This window comes from Diabrotica virgifera, chromosome 10, assembly GCF_917563875.1.
Source record: "Diabrotica virgifera virgifera chromosome 10, PGI_DIABVI_V3a".
Classification (NCBI taxonomy): Eukaryota; Metazoa; Arthropoda; class Insecta; order Coleoptera; family Chrysomelidae; genus Diabrotica; species Diabrotica virgifera.
Window position 1 is genome coordinate 106,318,700 of NC_065452.1, and position 23,787 is coordinate 106,342,486.

A 23,787-nucleotide genomic window follows, 5' to 3' on the forward strand; every position below is an offset into this window, starting at 1 on the left:
TGCAATCCAGCTTTCGCAAAAACAATTTATTTTTCAAAATGTTGCAGGACTGACAATAAAGCAGATAGCAAGTTGATTTTTTTTTACATATAGACGAATACCGTACCTTTCATTTGCAATTTGCAAAATTAAAATCGGTTAACTACCACGGTGTCAGGATTTTTTTTAAAAAACATTAATTTTGGTGCTACGCGCAGGACAGCGGATAGTTTGTTCTGATTGGGCATTCCAATGACCTTTGATAATGATTGATAAATTTTAATTTTTAGTACAATTCGATATAAATAAAGAAATTTGTTTATTGCAAAATAAAACACATACACTGTCCTTTGAAATATAACACTATTTTTAGCAAAAACTTTCTTTGTTCATATATTTTAACTTAGAGAATAAAAGTTTATTATTTTTAAACATATGCAATTGTTTAAACAATATTTCACAAACAATAATCAAATTAGTTTTATTTTTGGGGAATTAAAATATTAAAATACAACAAAATATAGAGTAAGAAAATAATATATTAGATAAAGATTGGAAGAAATTTTGGTGAAAATCAACTTGTGTGAATCGAACACCGCTGTCCTGCGCGTAGTATCAAAAATTATTGTTTATTTAAAAAAATTCCTGACGCCGTGGTAGTTAACCGATTTTAATTTTGCAAATTGCAAATGAAAGATACAGCATTCTTCTATATGTAAAAAAATTTCAACTTGCTATCTGCTTTATTTTTAGTCCTGCAACATTTTGAAAAAATATTTTTTTTTGCGAAAGCTGGATTACAAAATTTATTTTGCAAAATCTATTGAACCGATTTTAATGAAATTTACAGTATTGTTTTACTATATCATAAAGTTTTTCTGGGTAAAATATGAAGGTCCTAGTGTAGCATAAATGGTTGAAAAATGTAAAATGCGAATATGTACTTCTTTTTTATGTTTTTTTTCGCAATTATTGCTATTTTACAACAAGGGTGACAATTTTTAAAATTTTTAACCAATCCTATATTGTAGGAAATTTAATTACGCAACTTTTATCTTAGTACAACTTTTCTCGGAAGTGAATACTTTTAAAGTTATAACAAAAAACCAAGAAAAAAATCGAATTTTTCCTTAATTTTTTGACATTTTGATTATTTAAACAATGTTCCGGACCTTTTAGAGTGGAAGGATAACTCAATTATTATTATACGAGTTAATTCCAAGCAATTTCTGCAAAAAAATATGAGTCACCTCTCAACGTCCATCTCAAAATAGATGCGCCCTGGAATATAATCCGTTTTCTGTATAATAGAGAAGTTCTCCTAGATATCATAAAAACTACTGAAAATATTAATCAAAACAACAAAATAGAAGTCAGAATAGATGATACGAGCTGTTATGTTTACACTAGACGGCCTAATGGTACAAAACAAAATTATATATTATATCTAAAACTCAATGTACAAGCTTATTCAATTGAAACATATCTTTGGTCAGGTTAGCCTTGGAAACAACTATAATCACTCAACTTACGTTCTGAAATGTTAGTTATGTTTGTATACGTCACTCTGATCAGTTCCTATCATTTGTATTTGACTCTTATTTTAAATATAGCGACTTCAAAATGGCTTTTGTGGTTAACAACCCGTTCAATTATAATCAGCGTGTGGCCATACCAATTTCAATTCTCTGGGGGCAAGGTCATGTTAATATATTTTTTCAACCATAAAGGACCTTTGCTCATGGAGTTTTCGGAACCTAGAGTGCATATTAACGAAAACCTGTACCTATGGGGAAACTTTAAACGAGGTTTATCAAGCAAAGGTTTATGACCAAAACGTCTAGAAACGCTCTTCAGCGCGACACTGCTCGGCCTTATGTCGCTGAAAAGTGAAAAAATCTACAACGAAAGAAATAGAGGATATTAGAGTATCCTAGCTATAATAGTTTCGATTTGTCGCTCTATGATTTTCACATCTTTGGGCCACTGAAAATGGCGTTAAAAGGTAACCGTTTTTAGATGGAAGAAGAAATATAAAACGCTGTAATAGAGTTCTTCGACCTACAGCCAGAATTCTTTAAACTAGTCTAGACGCAACATAGGGTCCCGTGGACACTTTTAGTTCGCCGCGATTTGATGGTGGTATTATAGGTTTTTTGGGTCGCTGAATCCAATGGAAGTGGTCTGGAAGCCCAAATGAGGTGCGTTTAATTGTTATTAACAAATCATGGTAACATTAGGTGTTTTTCAGGAATTATTAGAAGCCCTGTAAATAAATTGATAGTGTTAAGGTCTTCTCTGGTGTATTTTTGGTCACTGAATCGAATGCGACTAGTTGCGATTACTCAAAATATGTTCCTATTTTGTTAATAACAAAATAATAGTTTATTCGCCGAAAAGCTCGAAATGTGCTATCTACAGCAAGTTTGTAGTCTTTTCATAGTATTTTTATACGCTAAATCGATTGCCGCTAGTCGTGATAGCTTAAACCACGTTCCGACTTTGTTATTAATAAATTATTGCAAAAATAACGGTTTATAGTACGTTCACTCACGGTTTTTGCTCTAAATAAAAAAAAACCACTTGGATTGACATGAAATTTGGCATAGACGTAGCTAACATGTTAAACAAAACAAGTGATATTGTGCCGATGTTTGCTTTTACCGTGGGGGCGAGTTTCACCACTTTTCGGGAGTGAAAAAAGAAACCTTTAAAATAAGTCCGGAAGTGGATAAACTGATTAATTCTAAGCAACTTTTGTTGTATACAGTTTTTTCACTTCAAGTCAATACTTTTCGAGTTATTTGGTTGTTTTGTTGAAAAATGAACATATTCACTCGCAAATAACTCGAAAAGTATTGACTTAGTAAAAAAACTGTATAGAACAAACGTTGCTTAGAATTAATCAGTTTATCCAATTCCGGACTTATTTTAAAGGTTCCTTCTTTCACCCCCGAAACAGGGTGAAACTCACCGCCAGGGTAAAAGCACACATCGGCACAATATCGCTTGTTTTGTTTGACATGTTAACTACGTGAATACCAAATTTCATGTCATTCCAAGTGGTTTTTTAAAATTTAGAGCAAAAACCGTGAGTAAACGTACTATAAACCGTTATTTTTGCAATAATTTATTAATAACAAAGTCGGAACGTGGTTTAAGCTATCACGACTAGTGACAATAGATTTAGCGTATAAAAATACTATGAAAAAGACTACAAACTTGCTGTAGATAACGCATTTCGAGCTTTTCGGCGAATTAACAATTATTTTGTTATTAACAAAATAAGAGCACATTTTGAGTAATCGCGACTAGTCGCATTCGATTCAGCGACCAAAAATACACCAGAGAAGACCTTAACACTATCAATTTATTTACAGGGCTTCTAATAATTCCTGAAAAACACCGAATTTTACCATAATTTGTTAATAACAATTAAACGCACAACATTTGGGCTTCCAGACCACTTCCATTGGATTCAGCGACCCAAAAAACCTATAATACTACCATCAAATCGCGGCGAACTAAAAGTGTCCACGGGAAGTGTTTACCGATCATTTTTTCTGGATCAATAATAAGTTTCAATTGAACAAGCCTAGTAGATAAAAATATGACTCAAACTTAAAAATAAACTAAATTCTTAGATTGAAGAATAAACAACATATTCTGTTATAAAGGAAAACCTTACCTCTTTTAAAAGATCTTCCTGTATTTGTCCTTCTTCATCAAATAGATCTTCCCAGTTGTTTACATCGTTCTTCTCAATTTTAAGCGTGTCATTTGCTTCGTCAACATATTTAATAATTGGACGGGTTTTCCTATTTATATTCTCTTTGGCTTTCCTCATAATCTCCTTCTCTTCCTCCAAATCATTTTTCACTTTAACGTTCTCAGTTAAATTTATACTATTTTTCAAATAGTTCATATTACTGTTAGGTATAACATTCTTTAAATTATTTTTTTGTGGAGGGAAGACGTTTTGATGGGGTACTTCTGAATTTGTTTTTATTACGTGTTCCTTAATAATATTAGTTTTTTCGTTTTCGGGTACATAAGAAATAATATTTTCGACTTCTTTTTCGGGTTTTGAACCAACTAATTCTTTCTCTTTTTCTTCGGAAATTATGAGCTAAAATAAAAGTAAGAAACACAATATTTTTGAAATTATAAATTTGTCATTTCAAATAAAAGAGTCGTAAGGTCATAAAGATGAATATGACCAAATGTGAAGAGTAAATTAAACGTGACGAATTAAATGTGACGAGTAAAAGAATCTTTTGACATGAAAGGCTGCAACAAAATTTTAGATGAATCAATTCTACGTTAATAATAATTTAATATCATGTGGGGCAATGATGTATAACTGAATAGATTTAACTGTCAAAGTGTATTGGGATTCACAGCATCCATTATTAAGCATCCAATTTAGAGCAAGACACATTTTTTTAAAATTTAAATGTCCTTGGTAAACAAACACAGGTTTGTTTATTATACATATTACGTGACCCAGATTACTCCACACAAGTGTACTAGTTGTCAATCCTGCTGCGTCAGCGATTCAATATTACATATTCCTAATTCATGGCCAAAGCCGACTCAGCATAAATAATATCAACACTTTTTCTTTTATTTATATACACAGAAAACATCGGGAGGCATTCTAATTTCATTGCGTGATCAATCATCATTGATAATTGAGATACACCAGAGGGTGAACGTACATTAGCACACCAACTCTTTACAGTCTTACTCCGAGTTGATAATAAATGAATATACTGTGAGTAGTGTTCACTTCATCAACCCCTATCGTAGGGGGTAACTACCCCCAACCACTCTGAGATGGTCCAGATGATGTAGAACTAATATATGGCGATCTAAAACCAGGCGAGAACATATGGAACGAGAAATGGAATGAAAAACGTCTATGGATGAGGTTTCTTGCACCTCGACCACCCTAGAACAGTGTGGTATATAGAAAAAGGATGGAGACAAATATGGTATGGAGATGGAACATGGTACGGAAAAGGTACGTGCATCGAGGACTTTTGGTGATACGAACACAAACGTTTAAAAGTGGTAAGTCCATATTGTTTATTCTTATGTCATTTCCATGATATAGTAGTAATTCGTATAACATAAATAATAATGATAATATAACATTAATTTAAGGTATACATAATCTAATTTTTACCTATTTTTATCGACGTAACCTATTTTTAATTACCTTTATTGCTATTATCGGGAATTTTTTTTACAAATATTATGGCTATTTATAGGACGTATTGATACATTTTACATTTTTTCATGATTTTTATATATTTACTATTTTATCCAAATATTTCTTACCGATTTCTATCAAACTGATTTTATGATGATTCATAATGATTGATATAATGATTGCAATAGAAATCACTATTCACTATATAACATTTACTATTTTTGACATACTATTTATGTGACAATTTTATTATACCTAGTAAGACTATCGAATTTATGCTTTCGTTACGAAGTACAGGAATAAAGGATAGGAAAAATTATGAATAAAAGAGTAGCAACAAAGTTACTTGGGAAGACTTTGTCAAAATAGTTGAGGAGATTACGCAAGAAGTAATAAGACAAAGCAGAAGGGTCTTGAAGAAGAAAGTACCTAAATCTAAGGATATACAAGAAGAAGTATCTACACAGTTAATTAAATCGTATAACAAGTTCACACACTTAACGAAGAAAAATTGGGAAGCGCTAACAGACAAACAAAGAGAAGCACGCAACAAATATTTTGGAAGAATCAGAGACAAAGTTATACGCTCATTTCAAGCTGTAAACTTAAGACCAGTAGTTCCAAGTTCAATACATCAGCCAATCGACAAGGAAATAGAAGAAGAACAAAGCGACGAGGAAGTAGAGGTCTTAAGTTCTGCATATTCAAAATAAAGGCCTTAAGCTATATTTATTAGAATCTATGGAAATGAATAAATTGAAAAATACAGATATAATTCTGAATGACCAACTCGAGACAAACAGCTCCTCACTTCTCAACCTCTTCAGTTAAAGACTTTAAAAAGGCAAATCCATAGTACTCTAAATCACTTGAGAAAGGCACTCTGCCGAAACAGCTCTAGTCACATAGTTGTAATCAATTTTGTGGAAGTAAAGAAAACAAACGTTTTCAGTGTTTTATTGTTAAACAAGGGATCATTTCATAAAGCAGGTAGATCCCTTGTTTATGAAATTTCACACCTCCAACAATAGCACTCCGTTCAGCTGAATATTAACGAGTCTCTTAGATAGTTTAAACTATACTACTGGTGTTTGTGTCTGCGTATTTTTATAAAAAAAAAATGTTTTTCCATACCATATCAACTCAATATATTTTTTGCCAGTGAAAAAAAACGAATAACCGCACTAAATACTGATTCTATGATAAAATGAGCTGGTCTTCAAAACAATGCATATCACTTTAAACAGCGGTTCCTGTCCGTGATCGCCAGATAGGAAAGGGAAATAGATACTTACAAAATCGCTTATCATATCTTCTATAGTACTAATTTCATCACAATTGTTATCGTTAATATAAAAAAAATCACCATAGCACGCACTCCATGCTCTTTTCGGCTCCCAATTATTTTTGATTATCAACACGTCAACATCACAATAAATATTGAACTCTTCTAACATCTGTATATAGGTTTTCTCTATACAAAAATTAGTCATGATGGATGCTCTATAATATGTATCACTGTCCTAAAAGAAAAACATGTATTAAAAACAACTACGTACAATAGCTTTGATGAGTCATGCTCTAAAACTATTCTTAAAAATAATCCACAATAGGATCTATAGGAAATTGGACGTAGACATCAGTAACACTCAGATGCGATTCAGAAAACGGCTGGGTACAAGGGAAGCTCTGTTTGCAATTAACGTTCTCTCACAAATATGGTTAAACATGAACCAAGAAATTTACACCTGTTTTATTGATTTCGAAAAGGCCTTTGAGAAAGTACAGCATGAACCACTAAGGCAAGTTCTAATAAACAAAAGTATAGACAGCCGAGATATTCGAGTTATATGCCACCTATACTGGAATCAAACAGCAAATGTGAAGGTTGAGGGTAGGCTAACAGAAGAAATTCAAATCCGTCGAGGAGTCCGACAGGGATGTATCTTATCTCCACTTTTATTTAATCTGTATAGTGAAGCCATCTGTCAACAAGCACTCGCGGAAGAAGATGTTGGTTTGATAATAAATGGTGAGACGATCAACAATATAAGGTATGCTGACGATAAGGTTCTCCTATCGAGAAGGCTAGTAGAACTACAACAATTCGTTCATAGTCTCAATAATATACTGTAGGTAACAGTTACGGCTTGAAAATTAATTTGAAAAAAACTAAACTTGTCTTCTTCTTGCAGTACCGTCTCCTATCGGAGGTTGGCTACCATCACAGCAATCTTAACTTTGTTGGCTGCAGCTCTGAACAACTGTATTGAACTGCACCCATACCACTCCCTTAAATTTCGCAACCAGGAAATCCTCCTACGTCCCACATTTCTCTTTCCCGAGATTTTTCCTTGGATTACGAGTCTAAGCAGAGAGTACTTTTCTCCTCTCATTATGTGGCCTAGATACTCCAGTTTTTTCGTTTGTATGGTTTTTATGACTTCGCATTCCTTCCCCATCTTCAGAAAAACATCTTGATTTGTTACTCTTTCTGTCCATGGTATTTTCCACATTCTTCTGTAACACCACATCTCGAATGCCTCAATGTTTTTGATATTTATCTTTTTCAGAGTCCAAGCTTCCATGCCGTACAACAGAACGGAAAAAACATAGCACCTTAACATTCTCGTTCTTAAGTTTATATTTATGTCCCGGCTGCATAGGAACTTTTTCATTTATACAAACGATTGTCTCGCTATCTCAATTCGCCTCTTGATTTCTCTTGTCTGGTCATTAGTATCAGTGAAACAAACCCCTAAATATTTGAAGGACGTAACTCTTTCAACTGGCTGATTATTTATGGTTAAATTCATATTGGTGTATAGCTTCTTTGTAACAATCATGAATTTAGTCTTTTTGATGTTCAGTTTTAGACCATACTTATTGGTATGAGTGTTTATGCTTTCCATCAAATACTGTAAATTTGTTAGGTTATCTGTTACTATTAGCGTGTCATCAGCGTATCGTATATTGTTAATTAACTCTCCGTTAATGTTCATACCAATGTTTTGCTCTAGGAGCGCTTCCTGACATATTGTTTCGCTATATACAGGGTGAGTTTTTAGTGCGGGATCGGTCGATAACTCCATTATGGTATAAAATATCGAGAAAAGTTATTTAAAAAAAATGTAGAAAATGATATTCTCCACGCTTGGAAAATATGTACATTTCTACAGGGTGATCAGTAACTGCGTGGTATATCAAACATATAATTTTTTAAATGGGACACCCTATATATTTTTTTATATTTATATTACCCTCATAATTCTTGTTCATATAATATTGGTTTTGCATTACTATACAGAGTATTTAACAAGTTATGACCATTTTTATTTCGAAATCACTATGAGATTAACACCCTGTATATAAAGAAGTAATTCGTAGACAATAATTTGTTTTATGTAATAAGATAAACAATATACTGTAGTTTTTAAATTAAGTCCAATTCACATCATTGACGAATATTTGTATACAGGGTGAACTACAAAACCAAATTACGATTTTCTCTATTTTTTTAAATGGATCACCCTATATTTTATTTTTCAACATTATTGTATTTAATATACTCTTTCATTTTTATATAGCATTCCCTATATCTAAACTGATTACTTTCCGAGATATTTTTAGTTTTCTTCAAATTTCGGGAATACATTCAATTTTTCTAGTAGAAATAAGTTGGTATTGAGTGATAATTAAACAAAATTATTTTTATTAGATAAATAACTAACACCAAATATAAACCATAGCAATATGCAGTGAATATACCAATAAATGTGATATTAAGAAATTATCATATTTCCCTAATATACAAGAATCGTAAAATTTCTAAAAAAAAACTTTGTATTGTATATAATAATATAACAAAATTATTTTTATTCAATAAATAACTTACATGAAACATAAATCAAAACAATACACAACTGATGTAACAGTTTTTAGATTGGTATATCAACAGCATTCTAAGCCAAGAATTTTTTAGTAGAACATTCATTTTTATAAGTACTTTTAAACTACAAAACAAAATTACGATTTTCTCCATTTTTTTAATAGATCACCCTATATTTTATTTTTTTTTGAAATATTGTATTTATGATACTCTTTCATTTTTATTTAGCATCTCCTATACCTAAACTTATTAATTTCTGAGATATTTTTAGTTTTCTTCATTTGCCGGGAATACATTCTTATAAATATAAATAACTTAACAAATAAGTATTATGTAATAATATAACAAATATTTTCATTCAATAAATAACTAACAAAAAAATAATAAACCATAACAAAATTTAATGAATGTACCAATTAATGTGATGTTAAGGATATAAGTCTAAAGTAAATGTTGAAAATGACCACTTTCAACGTCTATGCAATTTTGTAACCGATATTCAAATGACCGAGCCACGTTCCTTTGTAAGTCAATATTATTAAAAGCTTCTTTTATTCTATTTTTCATATCATCAAGCGTTGTTGGATGCTTCTGGTATACAAGGTTTTTTATATAGCCCCACTTGAAAAAATCAATTTTGGAAGAACTGGAGCATCGTCGTATAAAAACCGTCAACGGTCAAAAAATGTGGACCAATCACATAATCTCTAACAATATCACCTTAAACATTTATAGATCACCTAGTTTGAGTGTTATCAAGGGATTTCTTGATGCATATTAATGAAATTTAATATGAAAATTATATTATTAATAACTGCGGGTCACAATCTGCAATTAGGAATGTGTTACTAAAATCTTCTTGGCGTAGAATGATGTTGATATAATAATCTAAAAACTATTAAATTAGTTGTATATTGTTTTGATTTATGTTTTGTGAGTTGTTTATTAAATAAAAATAATCTTGTAATTTTATTATACACAAGATACCTGTATTTTTTGTAGGAATTGTATGATTCTTGTATATTAGGGAAATATGATAATTCCTTAATATCACATTTATTGATACATTCATTGCATATTGCTATGGTTTATATTTTGTGTTAGTTATTTATTGAATAAAAATAATTTTGTTTAATTATCATTCAATAAAAACTTATTTCTACTAAAAAAATTGAATGTATTCCCGAAAGTTGACGAAAACTAAAAATATCTCCGAAAGTAATAAGTTTAGGTATAAGGAATGCTATATAAAAATGAAAGAGTATAATAAATACGATATTTTTGAAAAATTAAATATAGGGTGATCCATTTAAAAAAATAGAGAAAATCGTAATTTGGTTTTGTAGTTCACCCTGTATACACACATTCGTCAATGATTTCAATTGGACTTAATTTAAAAACTACAGTATATTGTTTATCTTACTACAAAAATAAATTATTGTCTATGAATTACTTCTTTATATAGAGGGTGTTAATCTCATAGGGATTTCAAAATAAAAATGGTCATAACTTGTTAAATACTCTATATAGTAATGCAAAACCCTATATTATATGAACAAGAATTATGAGGGGAATATAAATATGAAAAAATATACAGGGTGTCCCATTTAAAAAATTATATGTTTGATATACCACGCTGTTATTGATCACCCTGTAGAAATGGACATATTTTCCAAGCGTGGAGAATATCATTGCCTACATTTTTTCTAAATAACTTTTTTCGATATTCTATACCGTAATGGAATTATCGACCGATCCCGCACTAAAAACTCACCCTGTATATTGAATAGTAGTGGAGAAAGTACACAACCCTGACGCACACCTCGACGAATCTCAATTTCTTCGGTTAACTCATTATCAACCTTGATTTTTGCTGTTTGTCCCCAGTACAACCTGGATATGATGTTAATGTCGCGACTGTCGATGTTTTTGCTTTTTAGGATTTCATACAGCTTTTGGTGTCTGACTTTATCGAAGGCCTTCTCAAAATCTATGAAACCTACGTAGAGGTCTTGGTTTACATCCAAACATCTTTGCATTAACACACTCAGACCAAACAAAGCTTCCCGTGTTCCCAGGCCGCTTCTGAATCCAAACTGTGTGGCGCTTATGTCCTCTTCTAATTGATTAAATATTCTTTTGTGAATTATTTTTAAAAATACTTTTAGTGTGTGGCTCATCAATGCTATAGTTCTGTGGTCTGAACACTCTCTGGCGTTGTTCGTCTTCGTTCTAATTTGAAAAAAAAACTAAACTTATGGTAATCGCAAAATCAAAGAACATCAGAGCTAATCTTGTAATCGAGGTACTTAGATCACAGACGATACTGATCAAACAAAAGAGATTAAATGCAGAATAGAAATCAGTCTTTAATAGAATTCGCAAACTCTTTTGCAATCGTGAAATCAACATAAAGTTACGAATACGAATGCTGCGGTGTTATGTCTTTTCCACCCTGTTATATAGAGTTGAGGCTTGGACACTAAAACAGTCGACTATAAAAAACATCGAAGCATTCGAGATGTGGTGCTATAGGCGCATTCTCAAAATATCATGGATGGACCGCGTCACTAACACGCAAGTACTCCAAACTTTAGACAAAAGATGCGAAATTATAAATGAGATAAAAACTAGAAAGATGGAATACTTGGGGCACATTATGAGGGGTGAAAAGTATGAATTCTTAAGAAATATCATGCAGGGCAAAATTATGGGCAAAGGAATTGTGGGAAGAAGAAAAATATCGTGGCTTCGCAATCTACGTGAATGGTTCGGGTGTAGTTCGATTGAACTTTTTAGGCGCGCTCCTAACAAAGTCGTAGTGGCCATGATGATTTCCAATCTCCGCTAGGAGTGGCACGTGACGAAGAAGAAGAAAAACAAAGTAATAAAAGACTTTTCAATGCAACATAACCTTAAGTTAGCAAGTACACAATTTGATCAAAAAGATGTACATAAAATAAGCAGTGTTCGCGCTGTACAAATAGAACGTATTCAGAGTAAGTTGGGGATTAGTTTCCAATGCGCAGGCGTCAACGTAAACTTATCCTGGACATGCTCAGGATTTTTCGCTCCGCGAACAATTTTCGGATTGGTAATGTAATGACGGGTTGCATATGTTATAGTCAAAGCCCGAATTTCAGGCACTCATAGGTTTGACTAGGCAATCCTCAGGTCTGACTGACGGTCTCAGTCAAAGCCCGAAATAAATTACAGTTTCGGTCTTTGACTAGTCAAACCTAGGAGAGACTAAGTTGTTCAGACAAAGGTCGAAATTTAATTTTATGAAATCGGGGTTCGACTAGTCAAACCCCGATCAGCTATTAAAATGTCGTAATTTGTTAGATTAGGTTTAATAAAACGTCAGTTTTTAATTTTAATGTGTATTATTTTTATATTGTCGGAATGTAAATTTAAAAAAAATTTGTGTATTCTCACATATCGAGGCATTATGGCATTTAGAGTTGCACAATGCGTTAGACCTTTTACACTTACATAATTTTGAAGAGCATTTCTCATTTCACTTATTCGAGCATTTTATAAAACCTTTTCCTCCAAATTTAGAATATTTTGTACCAATTTCTTTTAGAGACAGCTTAACGACTGGAACATCTTCGAAATTAAGGAATTCTCTTTGCATTCCCTTATTTGATATCTTAAAAAAAGTGTGTTTATTGTTCCGTATTTCGTACCAACTCTATGTAAACCGTCAGTTGTTTTATCTTGTATGTTACAGTTTTTTAAATAATTATAATTTAATTACACCATAACAAATGAGAAAATTATTTAACATTAAATATTTAAAAATATTAAATTTTTTAAACAGAATAAAAATATTTTGAGGAAATAGATTCCACAGAATTGTATGAGTTTACTCCCAACATTTCCAATAATCCTTCTTTTTTTTAATGAAACCAACTTTATTTGAGCTGTTAATATTGTGAGGTAGGGAATTCTGTGTTGTACGTTTCCTACTCTGAATCTGTCAAAATGTGTCGAGTTCAGCGAACGGAGTTTGATTATTATTTACATGTAATTTGGTTTGACCAAGTATATGGTCATACCAAACAAAAGTTACATGCATGCGTTGTGCACAGGTAGAAAAGATTAAAATAAATAAAGGAAAGGCGATTGAAGGTCTTCATGCCCAGGCTAATGCTATGAAACAATTAAGTGAAAAAATTTCCTCCAATTTCGATCGGAAAAACTGTAACAATACATATATCCCCCGCTTTGATAGAGCCAAAGGAGATGCTCGAAATATTTTGGGTATCATACAAGATACAACCACATTTTTTTCAAGAAATCAAATACGAGAGTGCAAAGAGATTTTTTTAATTTAGAGGATGTTCCAGATGTTAAGCTGTCTCTAAGAGAAATTAGTACAAAATATTCTAAATTTGGAAGACCAGGCAAAATGCTACTGCAATAAGAAATAATGCTCTTCAAAATTATGTAAGTGTAAAAAGTCTAACGTATTGTGCAACTCTAAATGCCATAATACCTCAACATGTGGGAATAAACCCTTTTTTTATTTTATTAACAATATAAAAATTATAAACATTAAAATTAAAAAATGACGTTTTATTAAAGCTAATCTAACAAATTACGACATTTTAATAGCTGATCGGGGTTTGACTAGTCAAACCCCGATTTCATAAAATTAAATTTCGACCTTTGCCTGAACAACTTAGTCTCTCCTAGGTTTGACTAGTCAAAGACCGACACTATAATTTATTTCGGGCTTTGACAAAGACCGTCAGTCAGACCTGAGGATTGCCTAGTCAAACCTAGGAGTGCCTGAAATTCGGGCTTTGACTATAACACATACACTAAGGTTAGAGAAGGAAGCCTTTTGTTGTTCCTTTCTTATTTCGAAATCAATGTCAAAAAAAATGCAAATGCAACAAATTTGTATGTCAACAAAGAGAAAGAGAATAAAAGCAACAGGCAAAGGATTAACTTTCTATTCATCAATGCCTTTCTTAGAAGTTAGAAATTTGATTAGCGTCTTTCTTTATTATTTCCACATTATTTCGATAATTTGGTATTTCCACGCCGAAATCTGGCTTACATTTTTGTAGAGAGTAAAAGATTGTTATGTATTACTTGGAAATGGCAGCTTGATATTTAGATATAAAAATTATGTACCTTTAACTTCCTGGGGGTTGAACATTATCTGGAGGAAGGAATAATTTAGTAAAGCAATCATTTCCAATTTTGATATATATTTATTGAATTTGATAGGTTGTGGCATTGTGTTGTGGTTTATTACACCACAAAAATAATGAAATATAACAAGACACAAGAAATAGTTTCAGAATAAGTTTGATGTGTTGTTTATGTTTCATTATATTCGATAAGAGACTAATTTAACTCATAAATTAAACTGAAAAATAAACCACAAGAATATGTAGGTACTTATAAGCTCATCTAGATAGAAGAAATTAAGTAAAAAGAGAGTACAATTTATTGTAATACATACTACCGTAATAGATAATTATCGAATATCGAATGAAAATAATGGGTCCCCCCATCCTAATTACAGGCCAATTGGTAACTCTGGCCCTCAGGTAATTTTTCGATAACCAATCAACTACCGGTGAATTCGTAACTAAATAAAGGTATAATCTTTTAGACTTGAAATAAACATATGGAAAATCTGTTTGCTTTTAAATTATCAGATGGATTTAAATAATTTATCATTGCTAAACATCTAAATATTGAATTTACAATTACTTGATAAAATCCAAGCTCGTGTACAGCTATACTCCTATACTTGATGGAAATAATATTTATAACACGTGTTAATGAAACACTATAATATTGTTTCAATTATTTTATTAAGATTTCATTTGCTATTTTTTATAGGTACATATAATACAAATATAATGTTTTAAGCAAACCAAGAAACATTCGGTTTAGATTTAAGGTATTAGATTTAATCAATGGTTTCGAATTCACCTGAAGAAAGTTTCGAGTTGCAGGTCAGGTAATAAAAAAGTTACGAATTGGCCGGTGTACATTTTGATTTGAAAATTTTTGTCATTAAAAGTTACGAGTTGGCGCGTGTCCAAAATAATACTAGAAAAGGTACTTAATTATTTATAAACATACTAATGGAAAACATTGACAAACACAACTAAAAAAGCTTTAATATAAAAAATATTAAAATTTGTTTGAAGAATATTTAAATGATACAACACTTTACATAATTTTAAAATTTTAAAAACCAGAATCTACATCTACAAGTTGTTTAACAAAACAATATTTTAGGTTAGAATTGGAAGGAGTAAGAACAGAATGTCAAGAAATTCTTCCCAAATATTTTGTGCGCCTGTGCGAACTTAAAATCCGAAACAAAATCCTCGAACGTCGAGAGCGTATCCCGGACACGTTCAGGATCTTTTTTCTGTACTGCGCGAACACCGAATTAAAAATCCGGAGGGTGTTCAGAGGGAAAGATTTGACCTCCGCGAACGCTCAATTTTGTAATGCGCAGGCGTTCTCCCTCTGGGTATACTCAAGATGTCCTGCGCGATCAAAGCTATAACCTGGATCTCCCCTGATGGAAAACTAGAAACCAAAGAGACCATTCTCACCGATAGAAAACACAATACATCCGTAAGGGGCCGTTCAAGTATTACGTAACGCAAGGTGGGGGGGGGGGGGTTAAAAATCTTCAAACATTGCGCTACGCAATAGTTAAACGCCCATTAGAGTGCGGTACGCAGGAGGGGAGGGGGGGTCAAAAATCTTCAAAAATCGCGTTACGTAATACTTGAACGCTCCCTAACTGATTGTAGAAGCTACAGAGGACAGTAGAGATGCTGACAGTGACCATAATATAATGAAAATAGCAAAACTTAAGCAAGAAGTTCATAAACAACCAAGAAAAGGAAAAACAACGGAAAAATACCAAGCAGCTCTACCAAGTAGCTCCTAGATAATGAGGTAGCAAAAAGAATAGAGGAATAAACAAGAAATGAAGAATCACGACGGGGAACTTGAGGAGGAATGGGAATTAAAACAAATAAAATAGCCATGATACAAGCGACAGACCTTAATATTTGGAAAGCAGACAAAGGAAAGAGAAAACACTGGTTTGATACGGACTGCAAAAGAAACAACGCAGAGGAATAACGAAAAAAAAAAAAATGGAAAATCATGATTTACAATGTATACAGGGTGTTAGTAAATAAGTATGACAAGCTTTAAGGGGTAATTCTACATGAAAAAATTGGTAATTGTCTGAATTTATTTAAAGAAAAAAATAGTATGCCACTGAGATATGTCAAGTTAAAAATAATTTTTAAATTCCACGTTAAATTGATGATAAAAATCCTCTCTTGTCTTATTTTCATATGGTGCACCATTTTTATGCAAAAAAATATAAAACATCTTGGCGCGTATTTTTCATTTCTTCATACATTATCAAGAACTATCTAATATAATAATACTAAACTAGAACAATAACAGAAAATATTACTAATAAGATTTTAACTAGGTTAAAAGGTAAAAAAAAATGTTCAAAATGACCTTCTTCACTGATGACAGAAGAATTTTATATTCATCATTGGCTCGCGTAAGGGGTAATAGTCTGAATTTTTTTAAGAAAAAAATAGTACGCCACTGAGATATGTCAAATTAAAAATCATTTTTTAATTTCTCGTATAATAATTTGTGACAAAAAATATATCTTGCCGTTTTTTCATATGAGGCGCCGTTTTTATACAAAAAAATAAAACATCTTAACGCTTACAAAGTATTCGAGGTAGTTTCCATCTGCATAGAGACTTATTTCAAATACTTTGTAAACGTTAATGTTTTTTTTCATCTAAACGGCGCCTCTTGTTAAAAAAAAAGGCAAGAAAGATTTTCTGTCGTAAATTGAATAAGGAATTCAAAAACGATTTTTAATTTAATATATCTCAGTGGCGTACTATTTTTATCTTTAAAAAAATTCAGACCATTACTGTACGCACGCCAATGATGAATATAAATTTTTCTGACACATCTGTCATTTTGAAAATTTCTTGTAGCTTTGCACCTAGTTAAAATCTTATTAGTGATATTTTCTGTTATTGTTCTAGTTTAGTATTATTGTATTGGATAGTTCTTGATAATGTATTAAGAAATGAAAAATACGCGCCAAGATGTTTTATTTTTTTGCATAAAAATGGTGCATCATATGAAGAAAATACTAGAAAGTTCTTTTATCATAATATAAACGTGGAATATAAAAATAATTTTTAATTTGAAATATCTCAGTGGCGTACTATTTTTATATTTAATAAAATTCAGACGATTACCCGTATGCACGCCAATGATAAATACAAAACTCTTAGTTGTATGTCAAAAAATGCGTAATAACAATCTCTTAACATCCACCAAATTTCATTTTCATAGCTCAACTGGTCTTGGAGCAATAAATTGGCAGTTTGAAATAAAAATTTCAACACCCCGTATCTCGGAAATGAAGCATTTGCGGACATACGTTTATAGAGTAAACTGTCATTATTTTTTCATGTACAATTACCCCTCGAAGTTTGTCATACTTATTTACTAACACCCTGCATACATTGTAAATCATACCCGTGTTGAGCTGCCCCCACTTGCAAAAATCAAAAAACAAATAGCCCTGATTTATGAGCTTTCATATTTCGCAAACTAAAAATTTTGAGCTCGTTCCACTGAGCAGGAATTTAATACTTCAGCTACTGAGTCAGCCCCCCACTACTTTTGATTTAACTTAAGAGAAAAATGCTGAGAAAACTTAAAATATATCGTATTGCGGATATAATTCCTATAGCTTATATACTCTAAGAATAAACTATTAAATCACGTGCATTTCGATTATTAGATAGATATTTATTCATTGAAATAGGTTACCCTAATATACAATCAATGTAGAGAATAGATATTACAAATCATTTACAAAATCGAATATAATTAAGCAACATCAAATGAAATTGAAACAAACTTTAAATAAATTTTACAACATATAATACCATACAATACCCACCCATAAAATTAACATAATAAAGTATTACATCACTTGTTTCTAATATACAGCTTAAATTTGGCTTTAAAAGATTTTAGTGACATCGTATTTTTTAATTCACCCCATTGAGCTACAACCCCTTCGCAAGAAAACCACCCTATCTTCCCGGCTTAAGAGAAAGTTGTACTTAAAATGCATTAAATTAAATATTTGGCGACTACATATCATTTAATAATTTATAAGCTTCCAAATGACGCGCATTTAGATCAGTAAATTGCAATTTATTTTGTATAGTGCAGTCACTGAAGGTAAAAATCAACGATTACCTTCAATTTCGGTGAACCTTCATCGATTTTCACGAAAATTGGTCAGTGGTTAGAGGATACGTCAAGAAACAAAGGTGACATGGTACCACCTTGCGCTTTACCCTGAGGGTGGATACCGCCCCTTCTCGGGGGTGAAAATTATTTCATAAAAAATAACTGCACAAATCAATAAAAGAACAAATTAAAAGCAAAATTTATTATATAAAGTTATTAAAATAAGTCAATACTTTTTAAGTTATTAAAGATCAAAGATTTTAATTATTCGTGAAAAAAATGCATGTTTTGAAGCGGTTTTTCGTAAATCACGGAAAAACTGTAAGTTTTTACAAAAAAGTTAATAGTAGTTTAATTCGTATAGCTTATATTCTAAGAATAAACTCTTAAATTACGCACCTTTCGATTATAGAGCTACAACCCCTTCGCAAGAAAACCATCCCATATTCCCGGCTTAAGAGAGAGTTGTACTTAAAATAATTTAAATTAATTATTTGGCGACTACATATCGTTTAATAATTTATGAGCTTGCAAAATATACGCATCTCAATTATTGAATTGCCATTTTCTTTCTATAGTGCAGTCACTGAAGGTAAAAATCAACTATGACCTTCGATTTCGGTAAATCTCCATTCATTTTCACGAATTGACAATAACAACTTGCGGTTTTAGCCTGGGGTATATGTCACCCCTTTTCGGGGGTGAAAATTACTTTATTAAAAATAACCCCACAAATCGAGAGAGGGACAAATTCTAAGCAAAATTTGATATATAATGTTATTAAAATAAATCGATCATTTTTGAGTTATTAAAGATCAAATATTTTAATTTTTGTGAAAGAAAATGCATGCTTTAAAGCGATTGTTCATAAATAACTCAAAAACTGTAAGTTTTTACAAAAAAATTTTCATCACTAAAATTGAACCTAATAAAAAATATAATAAATTGCTTACTTGAAAAACCCTTTAATGTTAATTTAAAGTAAGTTATTGGTAATTAAATGTATATTTGTTTCTGCGACTGTTCAAATCTAAGGATTCAAGCTTAAATAACGGGAAAGAGATGCATTTTATAACACTTAGGTACTAAATACTTGTCAAAGTACTTAGAAATACCTATCAAAAATGAGCTCCAGAAAAAGTTGATAGCATCAAAATTTATACTTATAAAGTATACAGCTATAAAACTGTAAAACATTTAATCTTTCAAATACTTTATTTTTTTAGATCATATTTAAAATAATAACTCCAACAATACTCGATTGACGTAAAAAATGATAGATAACGAAATTTGAATTTTTTTTTATTAGCAAAGATTTTACTTGTCTTTTGATTAATGTATGAATCAAAATAACGAAGATAGAAACATTTAAGCCTAAATTTTACTACGAGAACAATGTAACTGGAGCCCTTTAACCTATTATCCTAAAAAATAAAGTATTTGAAAGATTAATCCGGTACTTTACTGTCTCGGTTGACAGCCGGTTAGTTAACCGGAGTTTAATCGGGACCACTTTAGGGTCTCTTGCGTTGTAATAAATGCAATTACAAGTATTATTATGATTATAAATAAGAATAATAATAATAATACTTATAATTGCATTTATTACAACGCAAGAGACCCTAAAGACCCTAACTAACCGGCTGTTAATCGAGACATAAAGTATCGGGCCTAAATGCAATACAGTTTTATAGCTCTTGAAATTACCTTTCAAATAGTTGGATGTTCCTGATATCATAAAAATTAACAGAGTGATTAAAAAAAAATTCATTTTTTTTGTAAAAATTTTTGGAGTATAAATTTTGATGCTATCAACTTTTTCTGGAGCTCATTTGATAGGTATTTCTAAGTATTGTGACAAGTATTTAGTAAGTGTTATAAAATGCATCTCTTTCCCGTTATTTAAGCTTGACTCCTTAGATTTGAATAGTCGCAGCAATTTATTATATTTTTTATTAGCTTCAATTTTAGTGATGAAAACTTTTTTGTAAAAACTTACAGTTTTTAAGTTATTTATGAAAAATCGCTTTAAAGCATGCATTTTCTTTCACAAAAATTAAAATATTTGATCTTTAGTAACTCAAAAAGTATTGATTTATTTTAATAACATTATATAACAAATTTTGCTTAGAATTTGTCCCTCTCTTGATTTGTGGGGTTATTTTTAATAAAGTAATTTTCACCCCCGAGAAGGGGTGACATATACCCCCGGCTAAGTTGTTATTGTTAATTTTATTTCTTGACGTATCCTCTATCCGCTCACCAATTTTCGTGAAAATGAATGGAGATTTACCGAAATCGAAGGTCATAGTTGATTTTTACCTCAGTGACTGCACTATAGAAAGAAAATGGCAATTCAATAATTGAGATGCGTATATTTTGCGAGCTCATAAATTATTAAACGATATCTAGTCGCCAAATAATTAATTTAAATTATTTTAAGTACAAATCTCTCTTAAGCCGGGAATACGGGATGGTTTTCTTGCGAAGGGGTTGTAGCTCAATAATCGAAAGGCGCGTGATTTAAGAGTTTATTCTTAGAATATAAGCTATACGAATTAAACTACTATTAACTTTTTTGTAAAAACTTACAGTTTTTCAGTGATTTACGAAAAACCGCTTCAAAACATGCATTTTTTTCACGAATAATTAAAATTTTTGATGTTTAATAACTTAAAAAATATTGACTTATTTTAATAACTTTATATAATCGCGGTATCCACCCTCAGAGTAAAGGCGCAAAGTGGTACCATGTCACCTTTGTTTCTTGAGGTATCCTCTAACCACTGACCAATTTTCGTGAAAATCGATGAAGGTTCACCGAAATTGAAGGTAATCGTTGATTTTTACCTTCAGTGACTGCACTATACAAAATAAATTGCAAGTTACTGATCTAAATGCGCGTAATTTGGGAGCTTATAAATTATTAAATGATATGTAGTCGCCAAATAATTAATTTAATGCATTTTAAGTACAACTTTCTCTTAAGCCGGGAAGATGGGGTAGTTTTCTTGCGAAGGGGTTGTAGCTCAATAATCGAAATGCACGTGATTTAATAGTTTATTCTTAGAGTATATAAGCTATAGGAATTATATCCGCAATACGATATATTTTAAGTTTTCTCAGCATTTTTCTCTTAAGTTAAATCAATTAAAGGGTTGTTTGGGGGTGAAGGGGATGAGCTCAAAAATCGAAACTATATAATTTCAAGAGCTCATAAATAGCTCTTAATTCTGCCGCAAAAACCGATTCAATATTCCTATTTTTAAGTAGTGGGGGACTCAGCCCCCCACTAAAGTATTAAATTCCTGCTCAGTGGAACGAGCTCAAAATTTTTAGTTTGCGGAATATGAAAGCTCATAAATAGCTCATAAATCAGGGCGATTTGTTTTTTAATTTTTGCAAGTGGGGGGGGGGCAGCTCAACACGGGTGTAAATCATGATCTGGGGGTGCTGCTCGTAACATTCAACCTGTCTTGGTTTGTTTATTTCTAGTGCATTTTTATTGTGATTTTAGTATAGAAAATATGGCCCGACTATCATCATCATCTAGCCTTCTACGTCCAAAGTTGAACATAGGCCTTCCCAAATTTCTTTCAGTTCTGTCGGCCTCGAGTTTCCTGCAATTAATACCCAGCTACCCTTTTGACGTCGTCTGACCATCGTGTGGGCTATAAATCTGACTATAAATCTAGAAAAATCAAGTATATGGAATTGAGAGGGAAAATGCAGATGAAAATAAATGGATTACTAAAGATGATTGAGAGAGAGTATAAAGAGAAGGTAACATAATTTGAGTACCTTAGTTAGAGTAACAGTTACAAATACAGCGGGCAAAGAGAGAGAGAGAGAGAGAGAGAAATAGATAAACGGTTGTTGAAAAATAGCAAGGCAGTAGGATCATTAAACGCACTGTTGAAGACAAAAGACGTGTCCAAGGCAGCCAAGATTGGAAATTATGAAACAATAATGAGACAACGCTGTTGTATGCATGTGAAACATGGAAAATGAATCAGAATGAAGAAAAAAGCTAGTGATTTGGGAGAAGAAAATATTGAGAAAAGTTTTTGGTGGTATAAAGGAGGCTAACTGGGAATGGCGTACAAAAACAAACCAGGAGCTAATGGAGATGTATCATCATCATCGTGGCATCTACACTCCCAGCGGAGTGATTGCCGCCCTCTTTGGGCTCTTCCGATTCGTTTGTCGCGGTGAATCAATCCGCATTAACATTTTGGTTTTACAATTGGTTGTGTGACTTGGCATCTTCTACAATTTTCCTCCATTCGTTCCTGTTTTTGCTTCTGGTTACCCGTTCTCTGACTCCCATCTTCTGAAGGTCCTCCACTATCTGGTTCTCCCATCTAGGTTTGGGTCTTCCTCGTGGTCTGCCTGATACAGGTCTCCATTTGAAAATTTTCTTGATAACGGCTTCTGGATTCCTCCTTTCTATATGTCCCATCCATCTGAGTCTCTGTGCCTTGATAAATCTGACGATGTCTTCTCCTTTCAGAAGTTCTCTTACTTCGTGGTTCATGAGTTTTCTAAATTCATTATTACCTAAGTTTAGTGGTCCTGCTATCCTCCGAATTATTTTCCTTTCTAGGATCCTCAATCTTTCTTCCCCTTTCTGTGTCAGACACATTACTTCAGCACCATATGTGATTACTGGTCTAATTGCTGCTTTGTAAATTTTCAGTTTTGTATTCTGAGTAAGCTTCTTATCTTTGAGGAAGTTACTGTATTTCCAGTAGGTTCTGTTTCCTGCCTCAATTTTTTAATTATTTTCGATACTTCTATCATTAGTTCCATTAACTGAGACTCCAAGATATTTAAAATGTTCTACCTTTTCAAATTTATATTCACCAATATTTAAGCTTATCATATTAACTGGGTTTTTTCTTGAGCATATTAGGTATTTTGTTTTGTTTTGATTTATTTATAAACCCCTTTTGGATGCTTCTTTGCATAACTTCGTAAACTCCTCCTTTAAACTGTTTAGGTTTCTGATAATTAATGGTATGTCGTCAGCATACGCCACAAGTTGCGACGTCGGTGTTATAATCGGACATTTCTGTAGCTCTTATTGTTCCTTCTATAGCGACATTAAATAGTGACGTTGATAGAGAGTCGCCTTGTCGTACTCCACTTGCTATTATTTCTATATTTTTGGTGCTTCCGTTATCTGTAATTATTGCAGCAGTCGATCCTTTCATTGTCATTTTCGTAAGCTTTATAAGTTTCATTGGTATATCTAGGTTTTTTATGTCTTCTATTAGGTCGGGAAGTATATGAAAAGGATGTGTAAGTCGATATCATGTTCGTAACATTTCTCAATTGACTGTGTGATTATGTGAACTCCGTCTATTGTTGACCT

General features: G+C 31.9%; 1 protein-coding gene across 4 annotated transcripts in view; it reads right to left on the bottom strand.

The window, feature by feature from the left end:
• LOC126878551 (uncharacterized) overlaps positions 1-23,787 on the bottom strand; it is a 172,520-nt gene that overhangs the window by 51,309 nt on the left and 97,424 nt on the right. For all 4 annotated transcript variants that reach the window (XM_050641328.1, XM_050641329.1, XM_050641327.1 and 1 more), the window contains 2 exons: positions 6,493-6,720; positions 3,668-4,108 (listed from right to left, as the gene is read on the bottom strand). In XM_050641328.1, the coding sequence (XP_050497285.1) occupies positions 3,668-4,108; positions 6,493-6,720 (669 nt within the window). The remainder of the gene's footprint in view (positions 1-3,667; positions 4,109-6,492; positions 6,721-23,787) is intronic.